Source organism: Sparus aurata, chromosome 9, assembly GCF_900880675.1.
Source record: "Sparus aurata chromosome 9, fSpaAur1.1, whole genome shotgun sequence".
NCBI lineage: Eukaryota > Metazoa > Chordata > Actinopteri > Spariformes > Sparidae > Sparus > Sparus aurata.
The window spans coordinates 17,604,136-17,617,147 of NC_044195.1; the positions used below are offsets into that span (position 1 = coordinate 17,604,136).

General features: G+C 42.5%; 1 protein-coding gene across 2 annotated transcripts in view; it reads right to left on the bottom strand.

Moving 5' to 3' along the window:
• The window catches only part of LOC115588392 (multidrug resistance-associated protein 4-like), an 88,657-nt gene that overhangs the window by 43,998 nt on the left and 31,647 nt on the right, over positions 1 to 13,012 (bottom strand). The window contains exons 26-31 of one of the 2 annotated variants that reach the window (XM_030429005.1): positions 12,450 to 12,605; positions 8,727 to 8,816; positions 8,096 to 8,268; positions 6,834 to 6,939; positions 5,455 to 5,589; positions 3,589 to 4,106 (exon numbers count right to left, since the gene is read on the bottom strand). In XM_030429005.1, the coding sequence (XP_030284865.1) occupies positions 4,029 to 4,106; positions 5,455 to 5,589; positions 6,834 to 6,939; positions 8,096 to 8,268; positions 8,727 to 8,816; positions 12,450 to 12,605 (738 nt within the window). In that variant the 3' untranslated portion in view covers positions 3,589 to 4,028. Of the gene's footprint in view, positions 1 to 3,588; positions 4,107 to 5,454; positions 5,590 to 6,833; positions 6,940 to 8,095; positions 8,269 to 8,726; positions 8,817 to 12,449; positions 12,606 to 13,012 lie in introns of those variants that run through there. The other variant, XM_030429003.1, reaches the window with a different exon arrangement.

A 13,012-nucleotide genomic window follows, 5' to 3' on the forward strand; every position in this document is an offset into this window, starting at 1 on the left:
ACGAGACTCTCCGGTGATACGCTGCACCCAATCTGTTTGCAGCTTGACTTTGACAGGTGGCCAATTCTTACATAGAGCACCTTTAATGTTTCTGGGTGTTTTTTCTTTGTGACGAATGATCAAAGAGAAACTGCTTGTTATAAGCCCTCCGATAAGTTGGAAATCAACATTTCACGAAGTCTGTCACCGGAAAAACTAGGTCTAACTAAGTTGTTGCGACAAATCTAGAAAATATACCATCATCAACATATCCCGAATTGAGAACCTATTTTTAACGAGATAAAAAGCCATTTTCTAACACACTGCATCCAGTGTCACCACATGTATCTTAAAAAAACGTGCCATTTGTTGTTTGTTTTTCCGAGCTCTTCACAGCGTCACGTCAGGCCTTGGGAACTTGTCAGATATTCAGTTTGTAGTCACTTTAGAAAAGCTGAGCGCAGAGTCTCTCAGGGGAATCACTCCAGTCACTCCCCCCCCGCCCCACCCCATGTCACCAGCTAGGAACAAAGCCGCCATAGTCAATTCTCCTAATTTCACTGCAGCCTGTCGAAATCCCGTTCTCCTTTTCTCCCTCTCTTCAACAAGTACTTTATGCGGGGATCAGTCAGGTCTGAGTCGCCCACAAAAACCTGAGGCTCTCGCTTCATCGTCTTTCAGCACCGAGTTTGACACTCCCCAACTCCCTGCCATTCAGGCGCCTGCACCGTGCAATTTGTTTCCATTTGTCAAACAGCAGTATCCATCACAAAAGAAAATGCTGGCACAACAGAAAGTTTGTGAACAACATTGTCTCCTGAACCCAAAAATGGCCTTGAGATTAGTTATTTATTGGCCTGTAACAAAACAACCTTAAACAATTTGCACCACTTTCAGACACTTGTCTCATTATTCTCTCGACCGACAATAAAACATCTTTAGCCAAACGTGTATCACGTCCTCAAATCAGTATCACTCGTCTCTTAAAGTGTGCGTGGGCTAACAGAGTGAATTCATCATTGCATTCACTGCTTCCACATTGTGCTGACTCTTATTTTGTGTTTTATTTCTTTGGGATTAAACTTCATTGTGTGGACAGCCAGGTTTCTCAGACATGTATTTATTAAAGCCATATCAGCACTATGTTGACGCCATTGCTATTTTGCACACCTATTCAGATATGTCTTAAAATGGCGCTATTATTGGGCGACGTAGGAAGGTATCTGGTTAATAATACTTATTGTGCAAACTTTGTTGTCGCCATTCTTGTGCCGGCTGTTATCGAGGGGAGAGCAGAGAGGATATATGCTGACTCTGATGTAGATAGTGCCATGAGTATTCCTATTGTGGCAGCTGCCGTGTGGTGCAGTCCCTGATAGGGTTTCGGATGCTGTCAATGCTGTGTCAGGTGCATTAGCACCTCGGAGACCCATGATGCTCCAGCTGCTGTGTGCCTGAGTCTCCCCGGGCCCCTGGCCGCCAGCCTGACACCCGACACAAAGTAATCACAGATCACAGCGTTTAATCACTGAAACAAGCACTCCAGAGGACCCCGCTGTCAATATCCCACTCTCTCATTATCTGTTTGGATTGCACATCCACACTGTCAGATAAACAGAGTGGAAAATTAAGATTAAAAATATGGTAATTTCATTTCAGGCAGCAGGCTCCTCTCACTGGCCCATTATGCTATTGATTACCTCTGAATTCAATTTCTCTTTTCAATGTAAACTTTAATCTATTCGCGAGCCAACAATTCAACTCCCGCGGGGCTATTTGAGAGTAAGTAACCATTTAATATGACGCTGGCTGAAGATTCACTGGCTTTAATGAATTGTGTAAATCACTCAGCTTTTAAAGGGACTGATGTCCCGCAGTTCACGACCCAAATCTGGGCCTGGTTAAATACCGCCTTTTATACTGAGCTAAGTGTTTACTGACAGCCATCTCTGAATGTGTAATCAGCGGCTCAGCTCTCGTGTGCGTTAAACAGCTCTCTTCTAATTGAGCTGGTGATGACAAAATTACATTTTAATTGGGATCTAATCGTCATATTGCACCAGCAACATGTTAGAATAATAGCTGCACTGCTTTACCACCGTGGAACCGAATTTAAAAATCACTTGACTCAACACAATAATCACTGGGTTGTTTTCCTTAAACCACTTACCAATTTGTAGCATCTTGGTCAAGACGGGTTGTAACCACTGACCTGAAGCAAACACACCATTCAGACATATGAGTATAGGATGAGCAACAGCGGGAGGAAATGGTTAGTGAGTCAGTGTAACATGAGACAATGTTTTAAACACAAAATGAAGACAGGACTGAAACAGTTAAGAAATACTTTTATTATAATAAATTATTATTTTAGTAAGGAATTTGAATTTCATTTGCTGTAAATAAGTGATCATTTTGACTAAGCAAACATCATGTAAAAACACCATAAAACATTATCTTTAATAATACTGTGTGTAATATAGTGTTAGAAACCCAGACACAAAGATATACAGAACAAAGAGTCCACATATTTAAAATGTACAATATGTAAGAATTGTCCACCTGTCAAATTCAAATGCAAAACCAAGCCCCCAGGAAGAGCGCCAGGCTTTGAAGCCAGTTTAAGGAGTGGCCATGTAAATCGTGTAATTACATCATCACATCACGCACTGTGGCCCAAAAAGATTTCTTCCCATAAGCTTATATGAGAGAAGCGACTGTCAAACTGTGGATACACATATTTTTGATCATCACAACCCCCAACAAATGTCAAGTTTAACTGTCATAATTTGAGTCGTTACCTCCAATAAAACTTGGAAAGTGTTGAGGAGCTACACAGTCAAATTATTGTTACCTCATTGAAATTCGTCAGGCGCTTAACCTGAGGTTAGCCTGCTCGATCAGCAGTGCGCATGCTCTACGGGCGTTTTTAGCTTCATGTGCAATTGTGCAGCTTTCATAGGAATGACGGGGTACCATCTCCAATACTGTATCCAGATCTCTTGATACGTCTATGCTAACAACAAATAGGGGGCAGCATATCACCAGAGTAACTGCTAATTGCTGCTAACTGCAGCAAGCTAGTTAGCTTTAGTTAGCTATGCAGCTAGCAGTCCGGACGATGAGAGGTGTTGGTGCTTACGCCGCTAGCACAGGAGCTTTGGACCAAGATAGGCAGGGCCTAGCTGGTTAGCATGCTAACTTCAGAAAGCATCAAAACATATATTCTGTCCCATTCTGAAGGTAATTTTGGTTATTATCATTTTGTTTATGTTTTCAACTACAATTCTTACATATTGCATCTTTAAACAGCTATAACAACGTACTAAATGTAATGCTTTAGCCAAAGTATGCACATTTTTGAAGCAATAACAGCCCATTCATGACAAGAGTAAAGACAGAAGGTTGAAATTACACTAGAGAAAAATGTTCAGATGCAATAAAACTTCTGTCCAACTCTTCCTGTGTTAATCATTAACATTTACTGTTCTTTGCTGACAAGAGCTGAGGTAGACATAAAACCACTATCGTCAAAGTGCTGCAAGACTACTCAATTCAAAACAGTGCAATTACAAAAAAAAACAAATCAATAGTCTGATTAAGGCACAATAATTGCTGAAAACATCGGTGTCTCCTCTCAGGCCCTCCTCGTCTTTTTTAAGCATTTTCCAAATAATAAAAAGACCTACAAAACAATGTTTGCCTTAAAGGGATCATTTAAGCCACCGGTTATTTATTGCACCAGGATGAACACATCCAATATCTGCACTCTTTGGAGCACCAGTGCAGGATTGAGGCTACCCAAGAGGCCAGAGCACACATACATAAACATAGCAGGGTGTAATCAATAAAAAGCCGAGCAGTAATATGCTGTCAATAAAGGCACATCCTGCCTCGGATACTATGCCAATCAAATGCAGCACACACTACATTCTGCCTGCTGGGAGTCTAAGGACGTTTTAATACACAGTAAGGAATCTAAGTACATCTGGTGAAAAGATCTGGTCAGTGATGGCAAGTGCGAGGGGGCGCAGCCGCTCTCCAAACTGTCAAAGAGACGTCTCAAAGATGACGTGGATGTCCTTGGCATGGCGCACATCTGTCGCTCGTTTTTTGTTCACGTAAACCTGGAAGCGGATCAGGGAAGCGGTGTCACAGAACACAAGCGCACAGTCCAATCTAAGCTACGATCAATTGAGGTGTGATTTATGACAGGTCGAGTCGGAGCCGGGTGAAGGGATTTGTCACCCGCTGAAGCATGCAAAAGTGGCTTATTTAAGCTTGTAAACAACTGTGAAATCCAAAGGGAAGAATATATAATCACTGGGGTTATTTGTTTTGTCAGAGCTCATTTCTGCCCTCACAAAATGTTTGACTTCTCAATACAAAGAGGCTGAGACAGCATAGCGATACCAGTGACAGAAAGTTAAGTGAAAAAGAGGACAAACTGGTGAAAACAGCTCGGCCTCGGCGTGAGATATACTGTCTACTCTGGGATTCTCTTTCAGCACGGACAAAGGAGCTAGAGGTTGATATCAGATTATTGAATGTGTTTAAACCTTGACTGACAACTATAGAAACTTGACACACAACATGTGGACCATCTCAGTATTTAATAAGTGGCGCTAGACAGTTATGGATGCTGCAGTAATCTGATCTAAGGTGAGCACCCTACAATAAAGAAAAGAAAAACGTAAGGGCTTGAACAATGTCGCTACCAATCCGCCAGTGTGCAGGGTAAGACGATACCAAATAATACCACAGTGTGCTGAGTCTTTGAAATCAGTATTTTACTCATTTCACTCCTCTGGCTGAGAAGATACAGTTCCGCTGATAAATTTGTGTGAGGGACAGAGAGAAAATGAAATGATGCCTACTTTTTCTTATTTCACAAAGACCTGTTTGAAGTTGCAATATGGTATCTGTAGTCCCAGACAGATGCACATAAAATGGAATTGAACAATGAATAGCCGCCTCTTATCTGCTCAGTGTCTGAAGGGGAAATACATCACAAATGAATTTTACAGGGAGGAAATATGGACATTCTCTATTACAGTAATCCCCATAGAAAGTTTATCCCAAATCGCGATGGAGTTAAACCCAATATTTCCAAATAGATATAGTGCAAAGAAAGCTGCTTTTCTGGAATCATCTCCAAAATTATCTCAAAATTACATTAGGGGAAAAAAAAGATGATACGGCGAGTTTCTTCGATAAAATCAGAGGATGTAAATCTACAAAGGGACAATTTCTCACTTGAAATTAATGTTATGGTGTTCCGATGCTCCGAGAAGGCACTTTAAATTAAAATGGTAATCAAGTGTCTTTGCATTGTCAGGGTTATGCACATCTTCTCACTCCCAACTGTGATGTTTTGGAGGTGAGCAATGAAGTCAGGGAGAGTCTGGGATTAGTGTGCCACGGCTGGACTCTATTTAGCGACAGGGGATCACAAAAAAAGGTGGGTGTGGTTACCTGTTTGGCTGTTTGCAGCAGGGAGGCAGCCTCAGCTCTGCCTGTCTGTTGGACCATCTGGTAAAAGAGCCCATCCGGGTTCTGGAGCAGCACATACGGCTGGTCATACTCCTGGATTCTCCCGGCAGCCAGAACCTGCAATCACACAAACAATGCTGGGTGTGTGTGTGGGGGAAAACTGACATTTCAGCTGTTTCCGTGCTGAGTGATGCATGCAGACAGTGCAAGATGAATGGGGGGAAACAGTAGTTCGAACCATCCATTTTACGTGACTCATGCAACAGCAAACACAGGTGCCTGTTTCTGCTCGACAGGGCTTCAGACAATGAGCGTCGCCTGTTAGCAGTGTGAAAGTCAAGTGCGCTGACTCTGACAGAATGAAGATCAGTGATTTAGCAGTGTGTTTATCCAGGCATTTCAGTGGCTCAGGGGTGGTCCTCGGTCAAATCCAACAATCACACCTTGAAGACGCTGTAGAAAATTACCATCATCTCTGTGTCATCACAAGCTATATAAACCACACAAAGAATAGTGCCACTACAAGCAGTTTGGAAAAGACTGCAATTATATCACAGACAAATTTTAACAAGCTCGATCCCCTTACAGCGGTAATGAGCAGTTTGTTATAGCTAAAGCCCGGTTAGAGGGAGTGTTTATCGTGAAAGGGAGACTTCTGCAGCAGTCGTCATAATCGACAGTTTAGGAGGAGCGTGATATCAGGAGATGAAGTTTATATCTTGGAAAACATTCTGCCTCTAAATGTGGCACAGCTGAGGATTTGGGCGAGGCAATTCAGGTGGTCCCCAATTTAGTTCTCCCGGAGAGCGGAACAATCTGGGGGCATTTAACGTGAGCGTAGGTGTGAAACGGTCCCTGCTGCGCGATATTTGACGTTTCTCAACAGCCCCCTCGGTGACCGAGCAGCAACCGGGTTGTGCCCTGTCCTCCATAGACGCTTAACAAATGCTGCCACAAATGGCACTAATTGGCACCTCTGCAGGCAGTAGCAGGAAAGGGCCAAAGATCAAGTGGCACGAGCACAGGCTCAATGAGAGGGAACGCTGTGAGGGAGAGATCAGGCCGGCTGTCGCAAAATAGGGCAAGTGAATTAAAAACTCTGCAAAGACAGGAAGGAGTGTTTGAAGCTCCTGATCACAGGTGTGTCTGACATACAGCAGACTACCAGACTTATGTATTCGCAGGCTGATCCTGCACACAACAGGAGTTCAGGTTATCATAGCTGAGAAGAATGAATATCATAAAATGTTCGGACTAAAAGCACTGGACTCCTTTTATTTCTCTTCAGTGTCCCCAATAACTTCATATTGACATATTAACTGGTGTGCTGGTCAGTGGAAATTTACCGTCTTCTTACTTACCAGTATTCTGTCACAGTCAATGATAGTGTTGAGCCTGTGAGCAATGGTGAGGACTGTACACTCGTGAAACTTGTCCCGGATAGTCTGCTGGATGAGGCTGTCAGTTCTAAAGGAGCAGGGAACACAACACCTCAGCACAAAAAACTCTCTTCCTACACACCCCGAGGCAGGGATTTTTACTTAACACAGAACAATGGCTCATCAGCAGCGAGGTATGTGCAGCAGGTATGAAGGGTAAAGGGTGGCAGAGCTCCTTGAGTTGACAAAGGTTGCTCGCACACTGCAGGACGCAACATTATATTGATATAAATTAATAACAATATTAGGACAATTAATAAAAAGCACCAAAGTAGAACAGGACAGAACAGGAGGATCATCTCCACTCCCCTGTGCATGTGGGGCACAGTCACATGTCATTTTCAGTTGGTGTTAAGATCAAAGTTTGGGGTGCAGCGTTTCAGTATGTCTAAATTGGATTAACTGCTGAGAAACTGAGTACAGAATATTTATTTCATCCTGTTTGAGATCATTTTCGGTTGTTTGGATGTATTATGTTTGCTCAAATACAATCTCTGTCATCTTAAACGAATATTGTCTATCACTTCACAAGTGAGAAATATTCACCTGAATTCCGCACGTTTTCAGTCTGGATCACCGTTGAAAATGGTTAGAAAATCTGCAAATTCCATGGTCTTCTATTGACCAATGAGCAATTTTTGTTTTCACCCCATCTGGAGTCAAAATAGAATCCTGCTAGGTTCTATTGTTTCCAAATGTAAACATGGGTCTTATTAAATCTTTTGTTAGGTCATGCAAACTTTCATTTCTTTTATCAAGACATCCGTCTCTGTGTATAGGCCTGGAAAATTTTTAGAGTCAAAAATTGTCATAAGACACCGTTGTCTTAGTTAATGTTGTCTTAACAATGTCAACTTTGCATTAAATGACATAACTCGCCGAATTACACTTGTGCGGGACTGATAAGGTCATAACCATTCATAAAGACTCCTCCCTTTTCATGACAGGTGTTGTGTCATGGTTATGACAGTGTCTCTTCAGTTTTATGCACACCCCTTTAAATGAAGTTTTACCCTTCTTTTACATACTTTTTTCAACATCAAAATTAATTGTGTTTTTGGGTGATAAGTCTGAAATTTCTGCACCTTTTAAGGAGGTTTTCACTTGTGTGCATGTGCTTTATTTCCATAGTAGCTCGACATATCTGTAGTGGAACTTTGACCGAAGAACAAATGACCCCTGACCTTGGGTCCACATTGGCTGTGGCCTCATCAATGATGAGGATGCGGTTTTTCCGGAGGATGGCCCTGGCCAGGCACACCAGCTGCCTCTGGCCCATGCTGAAGTTTGAGCCTGACTCCATGAGCACCGTCTCCAGCTTATTGGGAAGGTCCTCCACCACGGCCTTCATCTGCACCTGCGGAGAGGGAGAGCAGAGCCCCAACCCTTCATTACTCCTGCATAAAGGCTTCCTGTGGGGATGTCTTTAAAGAGCTATCCAAACACACCCATTAACTGCCTGGCACAATACAGGGCCAGGTCCACTGATGACCTTGGCCAGTGCTCTCTTGTGGCCAGCCTCTAGCTTTAATCCAGGCCACCAAACCCATTCAGAGGCAGGACCAGGAGCTGAAGCCCTTCACTGTGGGGGAAGCCTTCATCCTGGTTGGCCTGACTGCCCAAACACATCTCCCCCAGCACTTTCAATGGTTCCCAGTTACAAGCCGCACATTGAGCTGGGCCCCATGGCCCTAATGGGATTTCCCCCCATGACTTGTGGCGAGCAGGGAGGCTGAATGGCAGCATTGTACGGGGGGACAGAGGGATCCCCCCCTGGGCCGGTGAGGGGAATCATTCAGAGCCACGCTGGAGTACCTCTTGGAGTGCATTCCACAGGTCCTCATCTGTGTGCTGCCTGAAAGGGTCCAGATTCTTCCTCACGGTGCCCGTGAAGAGAACTGGGTCCTGTGGATAGATGGATATAGAAAGAGAAGGCCGTAGCCAGTTAAGATAATGACAAGGGGGAAGATGTATGAAAGGGTTAAGACAAGCTTTATAGAGCACCGCTAGGCAATGTTTGAGGGGAAGATGTTCACAAAGGGCCAGCTCCACTCAGGAGCTCTATTCAATGTTCACAGCCAAATATGCTTCAATAAGTTGATCTTTCTACTTAGAAAATCTGAGCTGTGCGAGGTTGTCTGAATAAATAATATGACACAAAAAAGGGCCATCTAGTCACTGTTACCACACAAAGAATTTCATACAGTAGCTGTATTAGAAACGATAATCTGAAAATGTCTGCCAAAAGTAACAGATTTACTCTGACAAACGCACAAGCGATCCTTCAAGAGGAGTTATCGCATCAGTTGACTACCCTCGTGAAAGGACAGCCTCGGATCTCAGACAGCTAGGATGTCCGAGATACGTATTTATGGTGAGCCACACACCTGTATCACAGTGCAGCCACACAGCCATCTTTAAGAGAGTAAATAAAGCTCTTTATTACAGTGCAGAGGAACGAGCCCGCGACTCCACAGGCACTCTTCCAACATGCCACACTGTTCGTGGTAAACCTGATAAACAGGAGCAAGCCAGCGTCTCCTCGTGTCGGGTCAGATATTTATTCATAAATCCTGCTCTAGTGTAGAAGTGATTTACTGAACGCTTACTGGGACTCTCCCAGGACGTCATAATGGGGCCGCCTCACCTCTCACGGTACAGAGCTGCTGCAGATAAGCTTCTCATACGGCATCTCCAGTGTAATCAATGATTCATTGAAACGTAACACAGAATTTCAGACATTTAAATGGTTTTAACGTCCATTTGAAAAAGCTTTAAAGGAACAGATCAACCAAAAATAAAAATTCACTCATTATCTACTCACCCCCATGCTAATAGAGAGTAGGGCGAAGCTTCATAGTCCAACAACAAAAAACAACTGATAAAGCATAATTGCTCAGTACAGCTTGTCTGGCATAATCTAAGTCTCCGGATGCCCTGAAATCAAAAATTGATTTGGACAGACTTTATTTACATCCTCTTTAAAGCTAAAATCTTCATTCTCGCAGAAGAAGGGTTACAAGCCCCACTGCAGGTCGAGGGTGGTAATAACATCTTTCCAAAGACATTTTGGACCAATCGGCTTCAGGAGACTTGGAAGACACCAGACAAACTGTACAAAGCCATTTTGTTTTTGTTTTTCTGTTGGTTTTCAATATTTTAAAACAACACCCACATCGTCTTCATCTGCTCCAGAAATGTTTTGTGGACTGCAAACCTTCACCTGACGTTCCACCATCATGAGGGTGAGTAGAGAATGACAGAATTTTCATTTTTGTGTGAACTTATCCTTCAACGATTTAAGGCTGCAACTAATGATGTTTTTCATTATGGATTCATCTATATATTTTTTTTTTACAATTACTCAATTAATCATTAAGGCTATAAAATGTCAAAAACAGTGAAAAATGCTCATCACATTTTCTCAGAGCCCATAGTTAAGTCTTCAGTCCAACAAAGACTCCAAAACCCAAAGACTCTTTATTAACTGTCATAATTGACAAAGAAAGCAATAAATTGTTATTTTAGAAGCTGAGGTCAGCACATCTTTGATACTTTTCCTTGAAAACTGCCTAAAACCACTCATTGACCATAAAAATAGTCAAGGCATTTATTATTCTTTGATCAATTAATCCACTAATTGTTGCATCTCTGATCGTAGTAATAGAGGTGACGGACAGCAGCAAGCAACTGTCCATAACAGAAACTGATAGACTTCCATTGTGTCCTCATCACAGCCCAGGCAGTGCGATAACTCCAGTTTACTTAAGATATGAATCTAACCTCAAATCAAGATAGGACATGTTCACCTGGCAACTGTCAGATTAGACCAGGCGTGAGAGTAAAATACACAATGGGTGTAAAAGTGTCCTGCGTTGAGGTTACAGAGCTGCTGGTCTGAATGTGACTCACTATCCACGCCTTCATCTCTGCTCTCTCACAGGTCAGCGTAAGAGCCAGTGCGGTGATGGCAAAACATCCTGCACTCCCGTGTGTAAGCGCACAGCTTCACACACCCCTCAAATCCAAAATCATGTCTCGACAAACCTTCATGTAGGTCAGAAGACTAACTGCTCAATTTTCACCAGGGAAAATAAAGCTCCCAGGACTTCATCCCTGCTACCTGTGCCTTAGAGACTGTTCCACCGCTTTACTTCCAATGAGCTTTTCCCTTCTGTCCCCGAAATACCGCCTTGTCATTAAGCCAGCTGAAGTCCCAATTCAAACTAGTTTTGTGACACACTTTAATTGAGGATTCAATGTTGGGTTGGAAAAACTGCTTTCAAGCAGGGCTTTTTCCATAGACCGATTATGTGCTCCACCAATTCTAAGCCCTCTGTTTGCCACAGAATTCATTTTTTTTTCCCACAAGTCATTCCTGAGAATTCAATGGAAACTGAAATGGATCCTTTTTTAATGCCATATGCTAATAAAAGCTTATCATAATAAAATCTGCGGGTGGCAAATAATGGAACTCCTCACTGGCAATGTATAGTATACATATCACACGCTCAAAAAAGATCCACATGAAAAGGTAAGGCGACTCGTAATTTATATCAAGATTTTTTCCATGTGAAAGGCTGACTGAATATCGCTTTATCTCGGGCGTCTAGCGGGAGAATAAAAAAGTCTTTCAGATGAATTTGTGTAAATCCAAGAGGCTTCTCGCTGTATAAGTTTGTAAAACTAAGTGCACGCTTCAGAGGAACTCTTCTTCACATCATGAAAATGCCATCTAGTGTGTGACACGGATGGGTGTGCGGTTAAAGTTGTGACTCGTAACCTGCCACTTTGTGCGAGTCTCTCCCTCTAGGAGAGACAGAAAGAGTAAACAAAATCACATCAAACACACATCAGACATCCATCTCAAACTAGTTTGGACGAGGAAGTAAAACTTTATCTGAAGCAGTAGCAATGCCAGGAACCTATCAAATCCACAGAGAGAAGCATTAATGAAACTGTTTTTGGGCATCTTGGCTGCACCCTGGAAATGTTTGAGACTTGGGCAAAGTGACGGTGTACAAGGGGACTCTGGCTGTGAGGATGGGGGAGACTTCTTCTAAGCAGCTTTCCCATGTTTGGGGGGTAGAGGGCTAATCCTCTGTCAGGGATGGGGAACTGCTCTCTTCACAGTACAGGCCGTGGGAGTCTTCTCCCCTCCCTCCACCCTGCTGACACTCACCCGCAGGCTGGCATTTTCTTAATGCCGTATCAGTTTCAACAAGCGGAAATAAAGTTAAACTGTCTCAAGGCATCCGTTTGTCTCACTTTCAGAAATCCCCTGAGAGACGACTGTAATTCTCCTCACTTGTTTTAGCTTTTTAAAAGCCAGGCGTATAAAAAAGGGCCAGAGCACGAAGGTGTCTGTTACCAGTATTTATCTGACATTTCTGCCATTTCTCAATTCATGAGGAATCAAAGCAAAAAAGTCCAGCAGTTTTTAGAAAGTGAACTAAAGCGCAACATTAAAAATCCAGCATAATATCATACTGTTTGAACTGTATCCAAAGACACAACAGCTGAGGCTAAGCGCAGCACCTGTGGGATGATGGACATTTTCTGCCGCAGGGTGTGCAGACCAATCTCAGAAGTCCGAAAACCATCGATCATTATTCTTCCCTCAGGTTCTGCCAGCCGGAACAAGGCAGAGATCAGGGAGCTTTTACCAGCACCGGTGCGTCCAACGATGCCAACCTACAGAGGAGAGATGAGAATTAGTTTTATTTCATGAAAATAAAGTCACTGAAAAACACTAAGTATATATATGCTTCCTATTAATTATGTAAGTGCTTATTTTGTCATGTCACTGTCAATGGAACCACTTGTATCGTGTTGAGATGAAATGTACAACAAATCAATTTTTTGACAGTTTTCGTCAGAAAATGGAGACAATACCTGATTTTTAACTGTTTTTTTTTTGTTTTGTTGAAAAACTCATCCAGTAAATCCACCTTGATTCCATGTCATGACACTAAAAATATACATATATGTATATACATATATATACATATATATGTATATACACATATATATATATATATATATATATGTATACACATATATATATACACATATATATATATATATACATATATATATAC